This window comes from Halichoeres trimaculatus, unplaced genomic scaffold (assembly GCF_033239565.1).
Source record: "Halichoeres trimaculatus isolate MK-OKI-2021-1 unplaced genomic scaffold, fHalTri1.1 fHalTri1_scaffold_9, whole genome shotgun sequence".
NCBI classification, from domain to species: Eukaryota; Metazoa; Chordata; class Actinopteri; order Labriformes; family Labridae; genus Halichoeres; species Halichoeres trimaculatus.
Genome location: NW_027437188.1, coordinates 5,294,105 through 5,321,579, shown reverse-complemented (window position 1 = coordinate 5,321,579; position 27,475 = coordinate 5,294,105). Strand labels below are relative to the sequence as shown.

The 27,475-nt window shown below is 39.4% G+C and overlaps 1 protein-coding gene across 17 annotated transcripts in view; it reads right to left on the bottom strand.

Annotated features, from left to right (window-relative positions):
- gramd1bb (GRAM domain containing 1Bb) overlaps positions 1–27,475 on the bottom strand; it is a 213,068-nt gene that overhangs the window by 47,233 nt on the left and 138,360 nt on the right. Inside the window, exon 2 of one of the 17 annotated variants that reach the window (XM_074680453.1) lies at positions 22,636–22,679. The exons of 15 other annotated variants lie outside the window; for them this stretch is intronic. In XM_074680453.1, the coding sequence (XP_074536554.1) occupies positions 22,636–22,679 (44 nt within the window). Of the gene's footprint in view, positions 1–8,986; positions 9,522–22,635; positions 22,680–27,475 lie in introns of those variants that run through there. One more of the 17 variants, XM_074680455.1, reaches the window with a different exon arrangement.

Sequence of the window (27,475 nt, the reverse complement as noted above, 5' to 3'; positions counted from 1 at the left end):
TCGATAATAAAAACCTGAGCTCTGTCTTCTTTAAAATGGGAAAACGTCTACAGTGGGACAGTCATTGTACAGTCCAGAAGTTGTGAGGTAGAAAATTCTGAGTCCAAAAAGAAACCTTTTGGAAACTATGGAAGCTATGTCACTATGATACAAATGATTACAAATGTATATATATATTCACACAGAACAAGACAAACTGCATCTTATTTGGTTTAGAAATGTAAAGCTTGTAATGAAGATGGATGCAGTGATTTTTCAAACTTCCACACAATTCAATCTGCTCTAACCAGAAAATGTCAGCCTAACCCTGAGAGGTTTTATCCACAGGGCTGGACAGGATGTCCAATGGCTGCTACAGCAGTTTAAATAACTTCTGCAGTGTTTTTTTACTGATTGGTTTTCCAATCAATCCACAAACCTTGCAGTTCTGACTCTGAGATGGTGAAACTGGCACTGTTCAGTGAAGCTCAAATGTTAAAATAAACTACACAGCACATCAGCCACTCAGGCCTTATCCAGTGGCATCTCTCCTTACCCTAATTCGACACTGGTTATTCTTTAAAAAAATGTGCCAAACAGGTGATCATAAGGTAATCCATTTTCAGCACAGTCAGTAATCACCTCTGTGTCTGTAAAAAGAAGCACAGGGAGCCCTGAGCTGTGCTGTAGGAAAGACTTGACCCCGGGGCTGCAGTAATGCTGGCTGCCTCTGTGGGAGCGCCAAGTGGAGCCATGCAGTGGAACAAAGGGAGCTGGTCCACTGAGCCGGACCACTGTGTGCCCAGATAAGCCTACCCAGCGTCACACCAACAACTGACCTACTTAGAGGACCTCTGCACTCTTTGTTATTGCACTAAAGGGACACGCACATAGTCAAAATGACCACACGCTCACAGAGCTTGTATACAGTGAACGGTTATGGCTATCTTTGACCACACGCCTTGAATAAAATATTCAATGTCATTTTCTCATCAGTAAGTCTGGTGTGAATTTTAGCCATCTTATCCCAAATGTTGAAGACTCTGACAAATAATTCTATGTTTGAGTGGAGGGCGTGCTGTTTACTTAGTCGTCATGGAAACACCAATGTGGCAATGCCTGGCTGCGTCGGAAATGTCTGTCAGCCAGACTGCGTCCCAGCCGTGCAGTTACCATGGCAGCCTGTCAAGCCATTCATGTGCACTGCCACTTGAAGTGTTCCCAACTGGAGGGAGAAAGAGAAAGCTGGAGAAGGGTGTGTGTGTGTGTGTGTGTGTGTGTGTGTGTGAGAGAGAGAGAGCGCCATGCTGTTGCAGAAAGCATGGACACATGCAGTTATCATAGGCTGATATCTTTATTCCACTCATAGTAAGACAACAGTCTGAAAGATAGGACACCATCCTACTCTTTTTCAGATACAGAGTTCTTCATGCACTTCTCTACCTTTTCTCAAACTATTTAAGTTCAGTCTCATGAGCTTAACTTTAACATTTAGGCTCTGGCTTAATTAAATTCTTAATTAGCCTAAAAGTGTGGCAACTTCACTTGGGCAGGCCTGGAACAATTTTTGGGTTCTCATTGGAGCTACGACCTACTGTACCTCTGGGTACAGGAGCCTGTTTTAAAAGAAGCTATAATTAAACACGCCGATTTAAATTCAAGATCACACGTCTGCCTGGTGAGGTAATTCAAGGACTCAGCGGAGATGTCAGAGAGGGGCAGGAGGGGACAGGAAACTGGCATCCGGATTAAGCCCCTGTGGGACACATTGTCCCTGTGGCACAGGACACTGGGGCTGCCATCTGCAGGGGATAGAGGAGGAAGGAAGTGAACATGGTGGCAGAGAGACCTGGGCAGTGGGATTGAGTTTCTTGGATTTGTGCTTGGTTAGAGAGTAATGTGAAAACAAGGAGGGGTTAGGAAATCTACAGGTACACAGAATCTTTTTTCAACCCTAAACCTTTGAACACTTGTTGCACTGACAAAAACTGCATTTGTGCTCCAACAAAAAGCATAAAATGTCAATTCTTCTAATCTTTATTGGTTGGTAAAGTAAAAGGATTCTGAATCCTGTAGTTTGTGAAAAACTCAACTCCAAAAACAAGCTGTGTGTAGATAATGGAGTTGTTAGTTGACATCAGTCTTTCATTTTTGAAGAGGCTTTGTAAACCTGAAAAGAGTGGCTGCTGTAATTTAAATGCTGACTCAACCTAACTTTCTTTCAGTCTTAGAACAGGTGCCCAGGTGGAGCTGTGTTGGGCTCTTATTCTCCAGTAAACAGCTACAGGGACAGACTGTATACAATAATATGAATGTTTTCTTAGTGCCATTAACCACTGCTTGTTTGTTTGTTTTGAAGTGGGGTTTTAAAGCCCAATGATAGGATCACCTCATTGGAAATGCTGACTCATCCTGACTTTCTGTTGACCTAAAAGGACGGCACTGAGGCAGACAATTAGCCTAACGGCTTAAATTGTGTGGCCTTCCAATTAAGTCATCCACACCTTCCATCTCTCTCATGGTGCCATTTCCACAACATCCAGGGTTGACATTTGGCTAACAATTGCAAATCAGCTCTGACATGCTCATATGCAAATGCATTGTAATGCTTAGCTCAAAAAGCATCAAACTGTATGAGTTAAAAAAAATCCCTAGCTCACAAAGGGTTTATTACTATCTGTTGCCGCAGCTCTCAGTGTTTTTTTTTCATCTTTTTTTCTTATCTTTTTGGTTCTCTTTGCATTTGGTGCCTGTGTGCAGCCTGAAGCATGTCGATGCTAACCGGTGCTAGGGCTGGTGTTCTCTGAGAGCTGAGGAGAAGGAGGCGAGGATGAGGACCTGTCATTCCATCCATCATAATGGGGAATGTAAGATCTATCACCAATAAGATGGACAAGCTAGCCGAGGGTGCTAACCCAGCAACAGAGGAAATACCAGTGGGCAGAGTAGCTTCATGCTATTTACAGACATGGCTAACAGAGCTAACGCCAGACACAAATGCCACATTGGAAGGATTTCACCTCCTGTGAGTGGACAGGATACATGAGGGGAAGACTGAACAGACTGGGGAAGAAGTCCAGCTCAGGACTATGTTTATTGTTCTATTTATATTTTCTTAAAGGTTTTGCACTTCATACTTTATTGTATTTCTGATGTGATGCAGCATTTATTTTATTCTATTCTGTTCCAATCTATTTTATTCTATTCATTACCTCTTGAATACAGCTATTAATGCATGCTGGCACAACTAACAAAAGCAGGGAATGAGGCTTGACTATTTTTTTCAGCCTACAGGTCAATAAAGTTAAGTATGATTGCCTACAGTCATTGTGACAGTTAGAGAAATGACAGGAAAACAAAAAAAAAGAAAACAAAAACAAAACAAAACAAAACAAAACAAAACAAAAACAGGTGCATTTTTCAGGTAAAGTTGATGGACATAACAATCACTGTACAGGACACTGAGTTCAAAATGAAAGGCTGTTTTTTTTCTGGTTTACAGTTGCAAAGTATGGTTCAATGGGGGAGGGGGATGCGGATGGCGCCCTCTTTGTGCCTCTAAAAAGCTTAATGGAAACCACAGTTATTGTTTGGACAGGCCTTATTTGAGGAGCAAATGTATGGAACGCTAATGTGAAGTCTTTTCAGACATTCACCAGGGAGAGGAACACACAAGTGTCTGTTCCTGAAAGCAGCAATCAGTCCATTAATAATGAGGCTGATCGAGACAGACAGACCAATGTTTCTCAAGTTGTCTGAAAATTAACACTCATCTGTTTTTCCGTAAAAGCTTTGAAAAGCATCTAAATGTGCAGGAGGATTAATGCAATAATGCAAAAATGAAAAGCATAAAAGGTTTCATGGTTCATTCTTCTTCACAGCCTTAAGCCAGAATATGTTTGTTAGGTTCGCTGCAGGAAGAAGACTGCAGCAGGTAACGATGCACTGTATCATCAGTTATGACAAATGGCTTATGGGAAGGATGGGCCATTAAAAAAAGGGGAAACAAGGGAAAGGGACCGGAGACAGAGTTAGAAGAAGAGAAAGAGAAGGAGAGCTAATAAACTGTGGCCAGAAGGGAAACATCTCTGCAGCTTCTCTTCACCGCAGAGTCCCTGCTGTGAACTTCCAAGTCCACTGTGGTCCTCTCTGATGGTGCAGTGCTCTATCTGTAAAACTGCAGGTGGTTTCAAGCCTCAGAGTTCAATTCTTACAGTTAAATATGGAAATTTCATGGTTTTGTCACCCGCACAGTAAACAGGAGTACTGATGCTTAAGCTTAGGGCTTAATCATCTCATCTGAGGAACCTGTTACATCTGGAGGATCAGCTGAACCTGCACCTATCAATACCGTAGGCCCTTTCCTTCAAAGTCATGGTACTCTAAATGCTAATATCAATCTTGGTGCAGGCACCCCAACTTACAAGTCAGTTTAAAATAGCCTGGAGAGACGTTAGTGGCTCAGCACGGGATGGCACATAAGAGATGTGGTTTGCATACATGTCTAGATGTGAAGAAATGGATGTATGCAATGAACATGAACAAACAGGAATTCACACACTTGTAATACACTTTTGCAGTCTGATGAGGATGCAAAGTCAGAAGTCACATGGAAAACTGTTGCCTGTGTCTCAGCTCGACTGCTGAGCCACCTTAAAGTAGAGAAAAAGCTGCAGTCCCTCGCTCTGATTAGCACAAATCAATAAGATAAAGGAGCTCAACACTTGAACGGACAAGTTCAGAGTAAGAATATACACTTTGTATGCAAGTGTGCACCCACAGCCAGTCGAACTTCCCTGCAGCAACAAGCAGCTTGTCCCCTGTGCCACGTGCAGAGAGTAAGCTCTGACTCCAGCTCCAGCCGGCTGTCAGCGCCTTGCTGTTGCTACAGCTGCTGCTGGCTGTGTGTGCACATCTGTGTCTCACTGCATGTGTTTATAAGTGTGTGTATTTGCGTCCAGATTTAAGTCGCACCAAATGTCATATCAAGAGCAAACATCCCCGCTGTGGGGCCACTGCCAAATCCTGAGCAATCTCCCTCTCTCACACCAACCCACTCGCATGTTTGCACCCATGGTCTCTGGCTCACCCCCTCTACCCTCCCTCCTTTCTTATCTCCCTCTTGTCTTCTGACATGTAAGTAATGCTGCAAAAATATCTCCCAAACCCAAACATCCCCCCCACAGTGCAGCTTGGTTTGTTATCTGAAAACTCTTGACACACACTCACTTCTCCAGAAAACAAACAGTGCATGTTCATATTGTATCCATATTATCTGTGTTTAAATTTCTACCCTGAGCTACCTTTGATATAGGCAGAACTGGGTTTTCGTAAATAAATGATCAATTTATGTTTACCTGTACCTAAAATACAATCACTTAATTCAACTGCGGAAAATACTAGCCATACAGTAAAGGCTGGGATACTAATGTAAAGTTCGACATCTGAATGTTATAGTTATGGTACTCTGACTCTGAACAGGCCTCCTAATATCTCAGCAGTTAACTGTCTGATGCATTGAATATAAAAGCCTGTGTCAAGATTTTTTTTCTTAAGTGTTTTATTTTTTCTTAGGACATAAAGAGTTTTATCTTTATTTTTTTCTTAAAATATGTGATTTTTTTTTTTTTTTTAAGAAAGTTGTGGACATTTCCGTCCCAATGGACAACATGCCCTTCAGCATTTAACACAAAACTGTAGGAACTTGATATAAAAGCTGATTAAATTGTGTTTTCTTTTGGTAATCCAATGAATAATTTTATATTTCTCTTCTTTGCAAAACATTTTAACATGCTTTTACACATTTTAACTTTGTGAATAGAATAGAATAGAACTTTATTTGTCATTGCAACAAGTACAATAGAATTGCAAATTTCTTAAATTATTAAATTAAATTAAATCAAATTATTTTGTCGTTGATGGGCTTTATAGCCCACTGATGCATATTTGTAACTTTCTGAAAAAAAAACAAAAAAAAACTGGACTGCAGGATATTGAATTTTTTGCCGATATCTGACATGCTGATATTTAACAACTCATTTAGCCAATAATGATGCCGATACTGATATTTTTTTTCTGCGTCCATAACTGCAGAGATCATCAACTCTCTTCTGTATTGAAAGTAGAATACTGTATTATGGTGAATACTCTTCTCACATTTGTTATGTAATTTTCATATTCTGAACAGAAATTAAACCCAAATTGAATAAAGTGGCTTACTTGGGTAAAGTAAACCAACTGTTGTAACTGTGCATGAAGTAGTCCGATACATGTATCTTACATTGGGGTGGGTGCCTTTCACATTTGAAACAATACTTAACGATGACCGGTACCTCGAAATTGGTACCAGTACTCAACCGTATCAACTTTTTTGTGTTTATGTGGTAAAAAGTATCAATTTGTTCAATAATAAAATAAAAAAACAATACATTTAACTAATATGTTCTTCAATATATAACCGTGTAATGCTGTGTTGTCATGTCCAGCATGGAAAATTGCCTTCTCTTCCACTCCTTCACAGTCACAAGGATGCATTTTGGAACCAAAACATGGTACCTTTAGGTTTTATGTGAATCAGTACCCGATACTTTTGACAGAATTTGGACGGTACCTATTAAAGTACCTAATTTGGTACCCATCCCTAATCTTACAGACTGCTGCTTAAAGCCAAGTTTTACTTAAAACAGGAGCCTAATATATAACTACTCAATCTGAACTATGCAAATAAAAACCCCAAAAGTTCCAAAAATATTTGCAGCTTCAGTTCATTATTTTATCGGTTTATTTTGTTGACCGAATTTAGAGTATTGGCAGATTTCAAATATTTTATTTTTAAGCCAATACCAGCCAATAATGATAACGTGCTGATAATATTGTGTATCCCTACCTAAGACGATGCAAAAAAAGAAAAAAAACACTAAAGGGAAAAATCTTGACACAGGATGATATGCAATTCGACTATAGAATCTATTGCATTAGGAGAAAATGACTTTTAATTAAATAACTGTCCACCGCAGTGACCACTATGCACCAGAGGGTTGAAAAGGTGCTCTTTCTGTGCCAGGATGGAAAAACAAACAATGTAATGGTCTGATAATCAAATCATTTAATTCATATGTGTTTCTATTTTAAACAACTCCCAATATGATTTCCACCAGGCGCGGTACATTAGGATTGATTTAACGTGCTGTAGGATGCTGTGTGTTATAAGGAGACTTCCTTAATATCATCTTCATCATCTCAGGCTGTTTATGGTGTAAATTGTCAAAAAGGCTCAGGAACAAATCTTTGCATGAGTTACAAACAGCAGTGATGAACTGTTAGAATCGTTGTCCTGTTCAATTAAGCATAAGGAGAGCTCTAAATCACTTCAATCGCTGAACCCTGTGCTGATAAATAAGCTGCTTTATCCAGTTACAGTGAGTGCTTTAACACCCAGGACAACAAATGTGCTGATTGAGATATTGATTGATAGAATGACCCCAAGGTCACGCCGTTCTGCCGACGTAGCAGATCATCCTGGGAGCAGAATGCAGCTCTTATAGACACTAATAAAATGAGTAGGATCTCAGCTGGATCCTCCTGTTGATTTATTGACGAGTGGAGTGTATCCCTTATCATTTGTTATTCCCTACCTGATCATATTAATCTTAAATGTGGATAAGCTCTTGTATATTTTCCCTTGGTTAGGCCTTCTGGAGAACAATGTTGTGTTTTTTATTGTCTGTGGGCAATCAGGTAACTATACAAACATGCTGTTATATAACCTGGCAGCATGGCATGCACGCTATACACAGCAAGCCAGCCAGCTTACCTCAAAGTGTAGGACTATGGGATGCTAACAGATGGCTGTTCACTGTGATAGTAACCTGTGTCTATCAGGGTGCTGCAAACAGATTAAGTGACAACAGGCTCAGGTTTAATAGTGTTTATGTGTGGCAGAGTGATAAAAGAAGCTGTGTATCAAACACACTCAAATAGCAACACACACTGACTGATGTGCACATACAGCATACACTCAATCTGATGATTGCTACAAAGCCCCAAGAGGAATTTTTCAAAGCTCCATCTCATAGCCTTAAGAAAAAAAAAACCCTCAAGGATTAAGCAAAAAGATCTGAGAGGGTAAAAATAAGGAGAAGGCAGAGAAAGAGGGATGTAAATGAGAGGATGACAGACAATGTAGAGAGAATGAAACAGACTTTAGGGAAAAGAAGTCCCCATGAAAGTGAGACGAAAGGAAGCAGGACGCACGTTGCCGAAACTGCTCCCCCTCTGTTTTTTTTTTCCTCCTGCAGTGCTCTGTAATTCGTCTCTAAAAATATCAGGCAGAAGGAGGAGGAGCATAAACAAACACAAGGGGGAGGAGAGGAGGGAAGGAGGGAGGATGGAAAAGTGAGCACAGGCAGCGCATAATGTAGCGAAACAGGTTGAAAAAGAAAGTGAGGGGGAAGGCCACCTGGATGTGGATCTGTTTGTCTATGTGATGAGTGAACGGGGAAGCGGGCGAGGGGGAGACAGCCAGAGTGAAAGCCGGGGAGAGACGGGGAGAGAGCATGTGCCTGCTCTTTTCCAGGCAGCCACGTGAGCGCTTCTCCTCAGCTGCTCCACTCATACAGAGCCCGCCAGAGAGGAGCAGAGCAGGGTTGCCACAGTCACAGAGAAAAAAAGAGAAAAGCTCACACTGGCTACCCTGGCCACTGCTTGTGTCCTTGTGCAGTCTTTTTTGCAAACTATAAAGCTCTCATACAACTGAATAGAAATGCATGGGCAAATAAATGAACAAAACTATATTTCATGTGCTCTTTGTAAAAAGCATATATCTGCAGTCTAACCAGCTGAATACTAAAGCCAGAGTACAAGAAATAAAAGGAAATGATGAAACACATGAAGCACCTGACAGAGTTGTGCTTTGCATACATGACATCCTCAGAGCTTAACAGAAAAAACAGGTTACATCCACCAGAAAACTCACAAAAACCAACGTTTGCTCTCTGCTGAGCCTTACCAGGCGAGCTTGAAGCCTTTCATTAGGACAGCGAGGAGTGTCTGACGTCCATAGCGTGTTGTGGGCGCTGAGCTGCCCGTTTACACCGCCGCATGCTGACTGACAGCCTGCCAAAGCCTCACCTCCCATACACAGAGCAGGAGAGATGCACTCAGGGAAGAAGGGAGGAGTGGATGCAGAGACAGATGGATGGTTTGGGACCAAAGTCTGGAAGGATGATCCTCAGCTTTGTCCTCCTTTGCGCTACATTCCGTCGTTAGTATCGAGATGCCGCAGTGCTGAGCAATTGTGCCAGAAATTCACACCTCCCTGGGGTTCTTCTGTTTTCCCACAAGAGAAGGAGGTGACCTGTGCAGAAATACTCCCAGTGCAAACTGGAGCATGCAGCAGAAGTAGCACTGCTAGCAACTGTTAATAAATGCCAAAATGGATGATCCCCATTTTTTTCTAACTCTCTTTCCTTAATGCTCTCACACTGCCCCTCACAGCTACTGTTTGCTCGCTCAAACTCTCTCTGTCTCTCCCTCAGTTTCTGCTGCAGATGAAAGCTGCACTTGCTGCGCTCACAGTGAGCAGGCGCAGGATAACCCCCTCCCCCCTCCCTCCCTCCCCCATGCTCTCTCTATCCTCTTCCCTAGATGGCTCTCTTTCTCTATTTCTCTCCACAAGATAAGCTCAGCTGCCCCGCTGTAAGGCTGGAGCAGGACAGTAGCCTCTGGCCACAACATCCTCAGTGTGCAATGAACCCCATCCAAACGCCAACCTTCACCCTCTGTGATATGTTTGAGAAGGGCATTAAGGAGGGAGGGAAGGAGGGAGGGGGGGCTGCTGCAATTCTTTCCTCTTGTATTGGACTCAAGCCCTGATCACTGTCAGCAGCTAACCCTGTTAATCTCTTAATGCATTGGATAAAGTGGGGTACTCCCTGTGTTTATAGCCATGTGCTGTGTGTGTGTTCTGCATATATTCTGAATGAGATGGGCATCAGGGTGACTCAGCTGATTAATTGTCAGCTGTGTTCTCAGACTGCATTAATCTGAATCAACCAACTGAGGCTTCTTGTTAGCTGTGCTTTCAATAACCAAGGGGTAACATCTGGTTTAAAAACATGAAGCCCACAAAGAAGTGCAAGAGGTTGCAGTTCACTGATAGTGCACTTGGGTCTGGCTGCAGAGAGACAGGAAACTACTTACCCACCAAGCACCCCAAAAAACAGACTTTCACAGCATTAAAAAAAACAGCTTGGGTCTGAAATGCTAATTTCACTATCCGCATACACTGAACAGAGGGGAATTCTATTCAAACTCAGTGGTTAATAAAACAATAAGATTACAAGTGTGTTCGATCAGATGCACAGTTCACGTGACTGACAGGTCTTTCGCCCTTTATCAGTCAGTAGGAAGGCTCAAAGCCTGCCTCTTGAGTCAGCTTTTCTAATATGCCCCCCTCCCGACAAATTGCTTAATTACTCTGTATCAGAAATAGGTGGGTGACATCACAGAAAACACGTCCATATGTTTTACAGTCTATGATAATATCAGAACCTTTTGCCTCCAACCTGTTGTACTAACTGAATTTAATAATTTTAGTTTTTCAGTCATGCACATGAGAGATTACTCATAGATTTTACGCTGTTTAATATGATAGGGATGGGTCATGATTTTGGTGGCTTCAAATATTCATTACTTTGTTCAAAACCAACCAAACCTGTTTATTACTAATATTTTCTCAATGAACCACATTTCTTTATTCCTGCTTATAGTGTCTGTAGTGTATCTCAAAGCTATTCAATAACCTCATTACACAACCATGGAAGAATGGTGACTGCATCGAATGGCACAAGAAAAGAACACATTAGCAACAGTTGCTGGAAATACAGGTTTAGTTCTGTGTTATCCAGAAATGAAGAAAATAGCAAGCTAAGATAACTGTAAAATGTAAACAAACACCACGCGACCCCTCAATACATGCAAGGGACCACTAAATAGTACTTTCACTTGAAATGCCTGTCCCTTGAGTAAGCCAACCGTGGTAAGACTAAGCTAATAAAATATGTTGCCTTCAAGCACAGATGAAGAATGAATTGAAGTATACAACCTGGAAGACTGTATATAGCAATGTATGCTATAAGAGTAAGACAAATCCATAAAATATCTTAAGTAAATGGCTGGGCATTAAATGTGGTTCATAATGAGAGTATAACCTGTATCAAACAACTATTCTGGTAATGGACGTCCCTCATGCTATCTTGGTAGCTCAATCCACTCCAGCCACACCAGGTCGTGGAACAACAGACCTTTTACCTTGAAGTGAACTATCATTAGTAACAATGGTGGCCTAACCCCAGGCACTGGGTCAAGGTGCAGCACATTCCTTCTGTTAATCTCCTCAAATCCCTCTAAATGACAAATTACACCTCATTAAGGTTGGCTTATGCTACTGCCAAATCTAATCACTTACTACGATTGCAACTGGCATCTTGACCGACATGCTAAGACACTAACCAATGCAAGCATACATATTCTGAAAACAGGGATATAAATAATGTCACATAACTGATTACATTAGTGTCTGTTTCTTTTTAAATTTTAGTTCAGTGTAGTAAGATACATAATTTGATCTGTCTGCATCACAGAAGCTAGACAGCCTCAGTCATGCCAAATCCAAAAAAGCAGTTGCTTTCTGAATGCTGAATCTGACTAGAATCAAATTAATCCAGAAACTGACCGAAAGGTGAGGTCAAGGTCAAAGCCTGGAAAACCACTGAACCCCCTGTCAGCAAAACTAGCTACACCTCTAATGAGGTGCAGTTTTGTAAAACTCTTGGCCTTATAATATCACTTTGATGGTCAGAATAGATAATGTAGAAAAATCAAACCCTTTAACAAAGATGCATTGAATTAAATAACCAAAGTATGTTCTGTACCAGGCTTTAGAAATGTTGAACTTCACTGATAAATGGGCGACCTTGAATGCACTCAAAAGGGGATTCCTTGGCTTTTGGCGACTGCCTGTAATGGACATTTGAAGAACTACTGTTATTTACACTTTCCCATTGGATTCATTTTTTAAACACTGTTAGTTACCACTTGGTTCGCAATGAGAAAAATCAATTAGTCCAACACAACATAAAGTTGTTATTACTCAGCTTGGGCTGCTGAGTCACTAAGCTCCATTCAGTTACTCTTCTTTATTCAGATGGTGCCAGGACAAGAAGTGCATGACTGACTGATGGAGAGGCAGAGGACAGAGAGATAAGAGTACTCCAAAGAAGCAGGGGTACTCAGACATGGACATCACTTCTCTTTGACAAAAAATTGGGCCCCACAGGAGGAAACAGTTTCAAGTGGAGCCCTCAATGATATCATTCATGTCACACCTTTCTTCAAAAGTTTAGGAAAAGAATTGTTTGATTTGTTTTAAATAACAGATTTTAAATTTTCCTACTGAGCAGCAACGACTGTGAAGCAGCATCTTATAAGACATAGTAACAACACACTGCATTGGAGCCTGACACTACAAAGTGAGTTTATGAAGTAAGCTTGTTGTCACATTTCAAACAAAAGCGCTATGTAACTACAAATAAATACATTACTGCATCACTTTGTATCAGGTAAAAAGCTGTCTTGAATAAAAAAAAAAAGAGTGTTCAAAGAAGATCTGCTCTCCATTAATTTGCTTTAAAAACAACATAACAAACAAAAAAATGCTCACCCTGATTAGAGTCATTCTCATGAAACGGGGTGCAAGTGCTCATGGGAAACAGAGCTCCATCCTGAAAAAACACGAACTTTTCCAGACAGTCCTCATAGCTGCTTTAATGATACGTTTTAATTTCTATCAGGCTACAACCTGCACGAATGAAAAACCAATCAAAATCAGTGGCCTCAAGACTTGCAGTTCCTAAAGTGGCCACATGAGGGTTATCTCGACAATGCCAGAGTATCAAAATGCCCAACTCACTTTATGAAATTATATAGACAGTCCTAAGTTGGAGCAGTTAAAGGAGCATGTCTTCTTTATGGACTAACAGTAGGACACTGTTTGACATCTGCCAGATTTACGGTAACTCAAGTTAATCCAGTCCCTATAAAGTGTGTGTATTTGTTTTTTGTTGCCTCTTGGTATTTATATATGCTAATATTACACAAATACGTTGGGATGCCGTTTGGTGCAACATGCTTACTATGCTCCTGTTCGTGTTATGTTGTTGAATATTATCACTGACAAGCAGTGGTGCGTTTGTCCACAGAATATTTAGTGTTAGTCATGTTGATTTATTTGCACAGGAGTCAAGTATAGCTGCTTAAAGTGACAGTTGGACACCTCCAGCTGTATGCCTATCTGTTGCTAATATGGTCTCTAAACTGTGTTGTTGACTTTTGGGGATATTTTATGCAAATATTAAGTACGGCTTGCTCTGCAGTTGGACATGGACATCTCTCCTGTATTTCATGGCTGTCTAAGAAGCCTGGACTGGGAGCTATTAAATATCAAGCATACATTAACACATTTTTTTTATAGAAAATTGTATGGTGGAAGGGATTGGATCAATCCTCTCCATCTGCACTGAACTGTGCAAATTAGTTGCTTCCGTTTTTAGAAAACACAGGGGTGCCAGATGTGAAAAGTGAAAGAATAGGGGGTGCAGTCTATGGGAGATGTCACTTTTGCTTTTTTCTTTGCTATAGCATATTTTAGATCTCCCCCTCCCCATATATACCCATATTTACCGATATTAAATGGAAAAGGCTTGATAAACTTTTAATCCTACTTGCTCTCATATAATGCCACCAGGACAGACTAAAGGCAGTCATGCTATTTAATGGAAACAGGAAGTTGTTTACCTCAGTTTTTATTCACATAGTTTAAAACTCTGATGTGATTGGTCAATGAAGTGTACCAAACCTGTAAGCAGGGATGGGTACCAAATTAGGTACTTTTATTTTACTTTTATAGGTACCAACCGAATTCTGTCAAAAGTACCGGGTACCAATTCACGTAAAACCAAAAGGTACCACATTTAGGTACCTAAATGCATCTTTGTGACTGTGAGGGAGTGGGAGAGTAGGTGCTTTCCCATGCTGGACATGAACACAGCGTTGCAAGGTTATATACTGTATAATAATTATATTAAATTGAAAAATGAAATATTTTATTATTAAATAAATTAAATTTTTTTACCACATAAACACAAAAAAGTACAGAAAAGTGGTACCGTTGAGTACCGGTACCAATTGTCAGGTATCGGGCATCAGTACCGTATCGTTTCAAATGTGAAAGGTACCCATCCCTACCTGTAAGCACAAATGTCAAAATAAAAACAACATGTGTTAGATTTTCATGTCAGATGGAATTATTATATAACATTTTTTGTGCATTTGACATCTGGAGTCTGCCTTTCTTTGTTTTTCTCCATTTTCTTTTTTTGTTAATTGCTGCTGTGTATGGTTGCAGCAGTTCCTGTTCATCCTCTGTCCAGCCTGCAGAGGAGCAGGAAGCTCCAGAGCGGTGCTGAATGGACAGCTCCTTCACAGAAAAGTCAACCACTGAGTCATGGATGTTACTGCTCACTGATGCCACCTGCAGATCAGACACAGACCAACTCTTTAACATAGTTCTTATCAAACACTAAATCTGGGTTTACAGGCATGAAGAAAAACCAGAGGTTAAATTACCTTTGCCTTGTTTATTTATATTTAATCTATATACCTTACAGATTAAATACTGTCTCCACCCAATTCTTCAGGGATATTGAAGTCACACATGATTCTATTTGAAGCTTTGTTTTGCTTCCTTCATGTAGAGATGTTTCATGGGGTGAGATAACTGAAGTACCCTTTTGTCATAAAGAGTGCAGTCAGGTGAAATATGCATCACCTACTGTTTTAGTATTCTTTGAGCCCTAATCTGGACCAGAGAATTTTTATTTATTTCTAAGAATAGCCATGGCACATAATCTGGATTAATCCCTATACACTGCTGTGTAGGACTCAATGCTGAGGGTGGGCGTTCCTTATTCTGTAACACAGTATGGATTATGCTTGTGCTCATCCTCCTATCCATGGTAAATGAATCCCCATTGATTAACTCCTACTGTCTGATCAAAGGGAGAAACGGATGGTCATGTGACTGGATTGCTGTTTGTTTGTTGTTGAACTGACCATGTTGGATAATCCCCTCTAGGCCACAGTGGGGAGACAGAGAGCTGGAGTGCTTTTACAGCCTGAAAAGGCAGACATTAAGAGTTGGCACGTGTGGCAACACTTAGTTTGTCCATGAGAGCAGAACAGAGATTTCAGACAGAAAAGGTCAGAGATGTTTTCAAGAAAGGAAAAAATGTAGGTAAAAAAGACTGTTAAACAGTTTTTGATTGTTAAAGAACTAGGCTACAGTAAATCCAAATATTACAGTGTGTTTCAGAATATTACTAGTCTAGTGTGAAGTACATGGCAGCAAAGGATAGTTTCCAATATTTTTCTGAAAACATTTGTCAACATCCTCCTGAGGCTAGTACAGACACCACACAGACAGCCAACATTGACTGAAATATAAAAGCTGCCCAGGGAGGGGGCAAAAAAGACAGAATGATGACAGTGATGATGAATTACATAATATGTTCGATGGCAAAAATGATCAACACTGTGAGGGATAGACACCACATTCAATACCAGGTCAACCCAAAAAGAGATAAAGTGAAATACAGATGGCCTTCTGCCAGGACGTCACGTGTGCCATGAATAAAAGAACAAAGTGAAGCATGTGCTGACATTAAAGCACTCATTTTAAAAAGCTCTCCATTTCCTGTTTCTGCTGCAGCAAGCAGGATGAAAATAGAGCGTTTCTTTTCAACAAACCTCAAACAGACTCTGCTCTTAATAACTGCTTCTAAACAAAGCAGGACAGACATACAAAGAGGTAACGATGGTTGGGCTTGAGGATTTGTGGAATAAAACAAACTCAAGTTTGAGGCTTAAGAGAGAGAAGACCTTAACATAGTGAAAACATGAGTAAATGTAAACACTGGTCTTGATTAGACTGGTAAAATGCACACTGTCCTCTACAATGTTTTTAATGAAGGACACTCAAAAGCCACAGGGATGTCAATAAATCAATATTTGTACCAAAAGTGACCCTATTTAGTGGATTCAGCCTGCCAAATGGGACATATGCATACATTTCTCATTAGCCTCAAAATGTGTTAGTCTTTACAACCTTTACTAAATTCCCTCATTAACATTTTAACACTTAATTAACATAGCAATTAATGTTGGTTTGTTTCAATAATCTTTTAGTAGCTATGTTTTCGGTGTAATTCAAGTTGTGCTATTCCAGGTGACTGCCCCTAAAATGTATTAAAAACAATAAAAGTGGGGTTTTTTTTCCATCCATATATTTCTACTGTATACTGAGGAAAAGCTGTATACTTTTGACAAGGGTAACATTTGTTGGGTCATATTCACTTTTCTTGCATCAGAACACCTAAAATTTGTTATTCTATCTATCCTGTACCTTAAAGAAGTTACACAACAAACTTGCTAAAGTAAATCCTTCTTAATTTATATGTTTTTTATGTCTCAAAAGTAGGGTTGGTACCTTTCACATCTGAAATGATTTGGTACCGATGCCTGGGACTGTGTTCACGTCCAGTATTGGAAATTGCCTAGTCTTCTAATCCCTCAAAGTCACAAGGATGGCCTTTAGGAACTGAAACATGGTACAGTTTGCTTTTGCATGAATCGGTACTTGGTACTATAGACAGAAGTCAGTTACCACCTACAAAAGAACCCAATTAGGTATCCTCCCTTCTCAAAAGATGTATGTCTGAAGTAGGGATGGGTACCGAATTAGATACTTTTATAGGTACCAACCTCATTCTGTCAAAAGTACCGGGTATCGATTCATGTAAAGCCAAAAGGTACCATGTTTAGGTACCTAAATGCATCCTTGTGACTGTGAGGAAGAGTAGGTGATTTTCCATGCTGGACATGAACACAGCATTGGAAGTTTATGTATTGAAGAATACATTTGTTAAATAGAATTTTTTATATATTTCATTATTAAACAAATTGATATTTTTTACCTCATAAACACAAAAAAGTACCGAAACTTGGTACCGTTGAGTACCTGTACCGATTGCCAGGTACCGGGCATCGGTACCGTATCATTTCAAATGTGAAAGGTACCCATCCCTAGTCTGAAGTAGGAAAGTACAAACAAACTCGTAGCAACACATAAAACTGCTGATTTTATCATTAGTCTGAGCCTCACTACAAAACTAAGGATTTTGGTCACTGATATGGCATCCCCAGTTGATCTCTGTATTCATCCTGTATCCAACTGTACAGATCATCATTGTTTTTCCTCTCTTAAAGCCCGATTGAAAAGCTTTGGTTTGGGTCCATTTCTGCCACCTCTGTGGACAAAGCAGTCTTTCTGATTTCATCTTGTACATAAGCATTTCTTCACAAGAATTAATCATCACCTGACTCATCCGTAAGACTCAAGTCCTCGAGCAGTGTGCAGAAAACTACTGTTTAACATTTACACCTGCCAACAGTAGATGTTAACTGTGTAACTCTGTTTCAAAACCAGATCAAAAGTTATCTTACTATCTTTAGGGAAATAAGAATGCAACATGCTTTACAGTGAAGATAAAGACATGTCTGTATTATTCAGAGTGTGTATGCCAGATTTAGTTATCAGCTAACTAACAACAACAAACTGATGATCACTTCAGTCTGCCTCGATGGGCTACATTACAGGGAGCACAATAAGACTGTGTATCTCTTGTCTCAACTGGAGCTATAGCTGCTGTGCAGTACATCAATGACTCATCACATTCATGACCCTGAGCTCCTCAAACACACAGCTACCGTGTTCGGAAAAATAATGTCACGACACGAGAAGCTCAGGTTCAGCTGATCTCTTCAGATCCGAACTACACTTGAGTATTGAATACAGATTTAAGCTGCGACTGTATCACTGCAGTGCCGGAACTGCGAGAGTCACTTAAGAGACGATCTACAACCGTACCAACAAGACTTGCCATCTAAGAAAAACAGAAGTTACCAGGTATTTCTCTCTTTTTCTACTAGTTATTCAACACCAGTGCCAAAACTTTTCCATTCTTTAATGTTTTTCTTATTACATAACAACTTGCTGTCAGCTCAGTCGTCACACAATTATAAAACAGCTTCACATGACCTCATCACAAGGGAGCAAGTGATATTGTTGTGGGGAAGCCGACATGGTCAGATGTGCGGTCGCTGTGGGGTTGTTCACTGCTGCTAACACTTACTCCCCATCTGTGTCCTCCTGTCCTGTCCTGTCCTCAGAAGATCTTTTGTGTAACCTTTATTTAAACTAGCCTGATTACTGACACCGAGCAGCGGCACTGATGGTGCCCGCTAAGTCAAGACAATTTTCATCTTGCATTTGTTTATCTTTTATGTAAGTGGCACTGACTTTCACTTCACATGTACGCATGTGACGCAAAGGCAACAGCTGGAAGAAAGAGTGAGGAGAGCTATTTTTATATTAAAGGACTGTGGTTAAGTGGTGATGAAATAAGAGATAGGACAGAGAGATATTGACTGACCCCTCCCAGACATCCCTTCTTCCAGTCATTCAGGGCTGTTGCCACAGAGACGACCCTGTCATCATCAGTACTGGGAGCGGTCTAGCCCACAGCTTCAGGGCTACTCCAGGACCTTGCCTGCTCTTTTCAGTTAGACATGTTGACAGAGATAACACAATACTGAGCCGCACAGAAGCATACACAAACACACACTCACACAATCACTTTACATTTGCTTACTACTGGTTGCTATGCCATTACCACCCACATGGCCTTAAAGGACAGCACTTGTGCTATTTCTGGCTTCACAGATGATCCACATCACGCTGGGTGACAAAGCAACAATCACCCAGCAAGGCCAACACCTCAACTTTCCACTGAAGAAATCTTTAACGCTTCATGTCATGAATCACAACAAAGACCTTTTCCACATCAAGCCCACTCAGTGGATGAAAACCTGATACCAAAGATAACATCCACAAGGTTAAATACTGCAGAGAGGGATTTTTTTTTAATGTCCTTAGATTAAAAAAGAACACAGCTCCATCTTACATAACACCTCAGGTACACTAACAGATATTCTGGCTTTGACATTTAGTAACTTTTTACCAAAAGCACACAAATGTAAAACTTTGAAGCTTTACATGATTTTTTTGAACCCTTTGCAAAGATCTCAGCCCCTTGAAAACAGCAAAGGCAGACAAGTGTTGAGACACTGAGACTGCCTGACTGACTCCTGTCATTAAGATTTCGAAGGGAGCAGATCTCACCGTCAACCTTCAATGAAAAAGTGGTCTACAGCTAGGGATGGGTACTGAATAAGGTACTTTTATAGGTACCAACCAAATTCTGTCAAAAGCACCAGGTACTGATTCAGGTGAAATCAAAAGGTACCATGTTTAGGTACCTAAATGCACTAGACGTGTCCCAGTCGGATATTGATATCGGATATTGGTCCGATATCAGCAAAAAAAAAAATATCGGTATCGTATCAGAATGCATCTGAAATCTCCGATATAAGCAGTCCAGTTCAGACCCTGCTCCTGGTGTTTTTATTTGATTTATTTAGGTTATTTTCTGGGTCTTCTAATTTATTCTTTATTTTATTCAATTACTAGTATATTCTTATGTTTAATGTTAAAATTTCTGTTACCCATTGGTTAATAATAAATGGGTCAGTTTTTCCTCATACCTACTGTTGCTGACTACTGTTCTTTGATTGAATAATATCGCTTAATCAATCTTTTTCTAACATGACAGACATACTACAAAATAAGTAATAAAAGTATGCATGTTTAATGCTGATATCGTATCGGATTAATATCGGTATCGGCCAGTACTCAATGCTGCAGTATCGGTATCGTATCGGAAGTAAAAAATGTAATATCGGGACATCCCTAAAATGCACCATTGTGACTGTGAAGGAGTGGAAGAGTAGGAGATTTTCCATGCTGGACGTGAACACAGCATTGGAAGGTTATGTATTGAAGAATAAATATGTTGAATTGAAAAGAATTATACTTTATCATCAAACAAATATATATTTTTTTACCACATAAACACAAAAAAGTACAGAAAATCGGTGCCGCTGAGTACCGTTACCGATTGCCAGGTACCTAGTATCGGTACCGTATCATTTCAAATGTGAAAGGTACCCAACCCTATCTACAGCAAACTGTGGTTGACTGTAGGGATGTCCCGATCCCGATCCCTGGTCGTGCCAATTTTGCCATTTTTTCAAGTATCGGTGATCGGGAACGGTAGCCAATCCTCTCAACCAATCATTCAGGTTAGCCGTCATAAAGCCAAAATTGCTGCCAAACGCTGACGCACCCGTCAAACTGAGACAGACTTTAGCGAGCAAACCAATCATTTTCTGCAAATGTTCTGAGAAGACGTGGAATTCAAAGCGATGTTGACGAAATTCTCCCTAATTTTGTGTTATGTTAAGACATGTATCAAGCTTCGTATGTGATGTATTCAGGTACCCTCGGAAACTTGAGAATCTGAAGATTACCCCAGAGTTTTCAGTTTTTGGATTGGACAAATGACTTGTAAATGCCAGTCATTTAAAAATAGGTGGTGTTTTGATCCTGTCGGCGGGTTTGGGATCCAGAGGGTTTTTAACTCCAAAACCAGCTGGACTAAGTTAAATGGACTAAATGAGCTTTAACAATTATCTTTTACTATTTAGAATTTTTAATACACCAAACAGAAAACTGTGCTACTTCACTTTCTCACTTCTTCAGCAAAGTTCATCTCCAAACCCAAAAACAGGATCAAGACTCGGTATCAGCTGATACTCAATATTAAACAATCGGGATCGGGATCAGGGGGCAAAAAATGCTGAGTGGGACATCCCTTGTTGATTTTATTACTATTTAAAGTTTATGATTGTCAAGATCCAAGAGAAAGACACATCACTTTGAGCTACCATGAAAACAACGAGTTGCTTTTCTCAAAACAAACAAAACAAAATGGATTGGGGTTTTTTTGCTGCCTCTACATTGTGAGGTTTTACAGATGACACTTTTGCATAATACATCACTACCATGAATATAACTGATATTTGGATGGTTTCCTTTGGTTACAAGTACATGGACAAAAAGAGAAGAAGAAAAACGAAGCCACAAGCAGACCAATACAGTGAGTGCTTCTAGTATTAAAAGTATTAAAGTATTAGCCTCACTTGAATAAAAAAAATGTGGGTTATGCTAGGACTTATAAAAAATGTTGGATAAAACAAAAAGAGCTGAGGTACGAAATGTACCTGGTGAACTTTTTCCTACATTGCATGTTCCTTAAGCCTTATGCCCCGAATTTTCCGCTTACTCTGGGCAGTCTGGTCTTTTCTTTTGGATTAGCTAATGAAGCAGAAACCTTAAAAGCTTGTGTTAATTTCAATGTGGCTTTAAGCCAGGCATAAACTGAGGGAATTGGAGCTGATTCTGATGCACAAGTGATTTTCAAGTTGGGAAAACATACAAGTAATATAAGACTGAGGCAGATGTCTGTAAAACAGAAGTCTGGTTCCGCTCAGGGATTCTGCCTGTTTAAAGTTTTTCCTTACCACTATAACTTGCTTAATGCTGCAAAGGTTCCTACTGGTGAGTTAAATGACATGTTGTTTTAATGTTGGGACAAGGTTAAAATTGTGTATTGGCAGGTCTAGAATTAAGGATTTGTAAATCATCTTGTGAAGATGCAAATAATATGTATAATACAGACAGACTGTTTGGTGTATGTTTGTTCTTAGAGCTAGATTGAAAATCCAACTATACATTGTGAGCACAACATCCATGTGCATAAAAAATGCACTGTAAAAAAATAACTTGCATGAATCAAGACATTCCACCTGATAACCGACACAACCACACATATACCATTTCTCAGTCTCAAACTTAGGACTACAGCAAACATCACTCCCAGATGAAACCAGGGATGACTATCTTTGGTTTAATCATCAATCAGTATGATCTACAGCAGGGACCTTCAACGTTTTCAGACCAAGGACCCTCTAACTGATGGAGAGACAGCTGCTGTGTTGCTGAATGTGTTCATTTCTGATTTAAAAAGATAGCATCTAACATCTAAAAATGAAATATTTGTGAATAATTAAAAAAATTGCCTAATCAACCAAAAATGTCACAAACACTATGCAGTATCTCCACCGACCCCCTAGGGGCCATGGATCCCCTGTTGAAGACCTCTGCTCTACAGAACTGAAGTAAGCCTTTAAAAATATTTTCTGACCACTTTTAGGCCAGTGTTGAATCAAAATAGACTCTCCCCAGCTCTAACCCCCTGGTGCCCCCTCAGAGAACAATGCTGACAGGGTTTCGGTAAATGACAGTACAGCAGTTTTTTCCTAGATCCCACACACTGTGAAATCTGAGGAGTAGAAGAGGCTGAGGGGAACTAAATGTACTTTTCATACAGCGTGGTCCACTGGAACACCTCCTTCTTAAAACCCCTGTTTAGGTGTGCTTCAGTGATTTAACCCATGCTAAATCTGCCATTTTCACAGTGAATGTGTGGAGTGTCTTTTGCTTTTTGAGTCATATCCTACCTTTGAGGCTTCCATATCAGTTTCTTCCACTTCTTTTGCTTGGCCTATCAGTGAAGGTAGAAAAGAATGTATGAGAGACTTTGGTTATCTCCTCTTTTTGCATGATGTGATCATCCTGGTACAGGAAGTATTGCTAACTTCAATATTGGACACAAGTATGATGTCTATGACGCTACGTAGAGAAAACAGGTCTAAAAAGAAACTATTAAGGAGGGATGTAAGAATGAACTGATCCATTTGAGGAAAAGCTGGTATACCATTTCACTGGTGACAAAGAAGGCAACAAGAATGACACTTAAGAAGTAACCTTGATCTTTTTGGTCAGGATGTAATCTAAAAGACAGACCTTATGTAATAAAAAATGTGATATTTGCCGTAGCCTCTGGAGTCTAAGTCAAATGTTGCAACTTCACAACAAATATTTGTCTCAGACTAACGTTCCACACAAAATTACAAGTGCATTTGTGTGTATTTGTGTGTCACTGTTTACAACGTGGAAAGGGTAATTGGGCTTTGCAGAGTGCAGTCCTTTCACTCCAGTCACTGCTGCTGCCTGTGACTCAATACAGAGCGCCCACATGTTCCATGAATCACTGTGATCACAGGCCCTCCACCACTCCTCCATCTATTCAATCAATTCATTTTTCGCTGCTGCACCTGATAATACATTTGCCTCTCTAGTCACAGCAATCTCTTCCCACTCCTTCACCCCTGACTGAGCTTCCCAGTGCCTATTGAGAAGTTTCTTTCAGTTGTGCAACACTTCACGCCTGTCAGCGAGGTAATCAAGTTAAACATCTCCTTACGGATCCACATCGATCGTTGGAGGAATTTCCCAATGAGACCTAACACACAAGCAATAACGTTTGCCGTTTTGCTACTGTTACACTCACTCTGCTTAAACTCGATATTTAAAATGACCCAGGGTGCCTCATTTTCTTACAAATGTCAGATGCAATGTAACCCAGAGTCGCATTAATCCACGGCTATGAGGTTAAATTTGTGCCATCAGAAACTGAATTTGAATTAAAATAATGAATTTGAAAAAGGATGATGTGTAATGGAATTTAATGTTTTGAAATTGTTTTTTTTTAATTGACTTAATCTTTTTAATTGAATTTGAATTTTTGTTTTGCCTATGAAAATTCAACTCTTTTTATACTTGAATTCAACTTTTTTTTTAACTTAAAATTCAAAAACACAGAATTCAATTTCAATCCAGAGTGGCATGACCATTATGTCATCTTGTGCCCGTCGGGGAGAATAATTGAGCAGATTCACAGAACTGAATTCTGCATTTTTTGAATTTTAAGTTAAAAAAAAGTTTAATTTAAGTATAAAAAGAAAAATTAAAATAAAAAAATAAAAAAATAAATTCAATTTCAAAACATTAAATTCCATTTCACATCATGCTTTTCGAATTCAATATTTAAATTCAAATTCAGTTTCTGATGGCACAAATATAACCCCATACACGGCCCCTTTGGACCAGCTTGTAATGAAATTCATCATCTTTGTTTCAGGGGGAGGATGGATCACACGGCTTGATGTAGGAAACCTTGACAAATTCGAGACAAAGTGTGTTGAAGAAAGGAAATCTCATAAAGATGATTGATTTTGACTGTTGACATCTATGGAGCCTAATTTAAGCACTTACAGCTCTGCAGTGCAAACACTAACCTCAGTGTTCCACTTTGCAATTCATATTTTTAAAATGAAAGGGATCTGAGTCTAAAATGTATTTAAGCTTCATCCCTGTAGATGCACATCTGTTTAGGACCGCATATCTGCAGAAAAACTGCATTAACTGCTGCCCTGCAGGCGCAGAGATACAGACTTTCAATGGATCAGCGGGATTGATTAGCTGATGAACATATGTGAATTATGTTGTGAGTCACCAGAGGCCCTGTGATTAGTCAGCAGCGAAGGCATGCTGATTGCACACAACATGCTTCAGATGCATACTGCAGTGGCTGTAAAACCAGGGTTACATTATTGTTTTTCTGCCTGTTTCATAGCTGTCGTCTTATCAGCGCACACATTCAGTAAAAACCTAAAATATGCTACTTTCTTTGGCAGGGGGTATTTAAAAAAAAACACACCTTCACTGCATCTGATACTCCAACAAAGAAATGTAAATTGAGAAAAGAGGGCCACAAATGATTGGTTTGAATATCAGCTACAACTGTAGAAGAAAAGAGACACATGGGTCCTGGAAAATGATCACTTGAGGACAAAGACAGGTCTAAATTTAGTGACGTTGATACCATTAAAAGACATGTGTGGATGGCATCTCTCCTTGTGTAACTCCACAGTGAGGCAGATGTCCAACCAGCATGAAAACAAGACCTTTCACAAAGGCGGTAAGTGGGTGTGCCGGTGACAGACAGATTTTCAACAGACCGGGTTACTTAATGAATCACCTACAGTGAGTGATGTCAACAGCTGGCCCAAAATACACACCCCGATTTCAGTGACTTGAAGAAATTCTTAAAGATTCTTTAAACATTTTTTTTTTCATCTCTTCAATTCTAATTAAAGCTGATGCAATAACACACTTTATGGATTTTTTCTCCAAACAGCTAAAGCAACATAAGAAGATGCCTCACGAACTGAAGCCCCCCCCTGCTTCAATGATACAAGAAGTGTCACCTCATATAACTGCTTTTCTGCTGACAGGTTAACAAGTGGATTTATTAACATTTAAAATGGGAGAAACAGCAAATCTTTGATTTCTAAAGATGATTGTAGCTTCCCAGTAGCCTTTAACGACTGATAAGCCTCCTGTTCATCCACATATCGGTGATACTGCAGAGGCTGTTCTCTCTTCTTACCCAAACCGTCTTTGTTTTAAGTCCAATACTTTGTACTACCATGGCTTCAAAAGGCCAGTGCAATCTTAAAGTGTTCTAAATGCAAATTGTTGCATTAAATTGAGCCACCCTTTTTGACAGCAATGAATTACAAGGAACTGAATTAGAAAAGCACAGCTCACCAAAGATGAGGGGGAAGCTTTTTTTTTCTTCTGCTTCTTTAATATCTTTAAGTGACTGTGTATTCTAATTTCACTCTTTTTTTCCTCCAGTGCTATCATTATTATCTATCCTCAGTTTCCCTTTAAGTAGTGAGGCAGTTACCATGATTTTATAACATAATGTTTCAAACTTTGAAGATTTGTTAATGGAAAAAAACAAACAAATCCTATTTTACACTTTTTACCAGCAACAGCCAGAATGGCTACAGCAATCTTAATGTTGATAACAAACATCTGCAAGATTTTTTATTTTTTATTTTTTTTAGTTAAAAAGTTAATTGGGACAATCTGTGAAGAGTTCATTTGCAAAAACAGATAAATGCCATTTTGAAAAAAAATTAGCTGATGCTTGTGATTTACTCTTTGTATTGCATTGTTTACAAAGCTGAAATCCATTTTGGTGCAATGCCGATATCTCCTGTTGGAAACCGGATCAAAGCTCATGTTTTGTTGCAGAAACCGCTATATGCCACACTTGTTCCTTTTAAAAACTTTTCTTTTTTAAAATGGAGTTATCTGTTTTTGCAAATGAACTCTTCTAATGTTTTTAACCTATAGTGAATAGAATTTGTCCAAAAGACATGAACTAAAAGTCCAACAGTTTCACAGAAAACCACCTGTAACAACAATAGTGGGTTAAGTCAGGATTTGGATTTTCACTGAAAAACTTAATTCTTAGAATTTCAAGGCATCAATAGTTTATAAAAGATTATAGATTTAGAAACAAACTTTCTTTTGTTTTTATTTGATCACTATTGGTTTTTTTTTTCTTCAGCTATTGACCTTTCTTCATTCAGACACACTCTTGTATCTATCTTAAGCTGTTTTATCAATTTTCTTTTTCTTTTTTTCCTTTTTTTTAATATTGGTATCCTTATATACCAGATCCTGTTCTAATAACACAGTTGTATGAATACCACTGCATTTGGAGTGATTTCCTATTTATCACTTTTGCTGAGCAGTTTTGTCTTGCCTGAGGATTGCGTGCTCTCAGATATTTGAACAGTAAACACTTTGGAGGAAAGAGGAAAAAAGTATATGTTTCTGATAAATATTTGGCTGTTGTGAAATTCAAAAGATAAAAAAGACTTTCTTTTAAATTGGATTAATATCTTTTCACTAACATTCCATTAAAAAAAAAAAAAAAAGATCTAAGACAGCAGGAAGAAGACACATCTTTAGCAACCTTACTTTTTTTTCATATGTTACTCATCAGACTTTAAAGTTAATTATAAATTTAAAATGAATGTGCCTTAAATAAATTACATTTTGTTTTACAACTATAGTTGAACTGTTGTCATTTCGCCTTTATGTAATCTAACAATGGCCATCTTTTTATTCAAACAAGTGGTGACTTGCCAGAGGCTTTTGGCTGTTAGATGTTTAACTTTGAAGTGTAAATACTACTGACAGTTTACTCATACGAAACAGCCTGGAGGTATTTAAAAACCACACCAAAAACTTTCTAATGTGACAAAAAGGAAACAACTTTAGATAAAGCTAGCTATGTTACGACATTAACAAACACAAATCATCATTTTCTAACTGCCCCACCATTGGGATGAAGTATGATTGTGAGTCTAAGTTTCCTGCATTTTATTCTGCACGAGTATCATCTGATTTATTCAGGGCCCATTAAGGTGGGTGTGTGAGGGGAAACTCAGCAGTGTCTGCCAGTTTTATTCATCACAGAGGGATAACCTAAACCAGCGCTGGGACTGCTGTGTGTCCTTGTTGCCAGGCTCAGTAAATCTGACCAAATTGCCCTTAATGGACCTAGGGAGCAGAGATCACAGTGGAGATTTG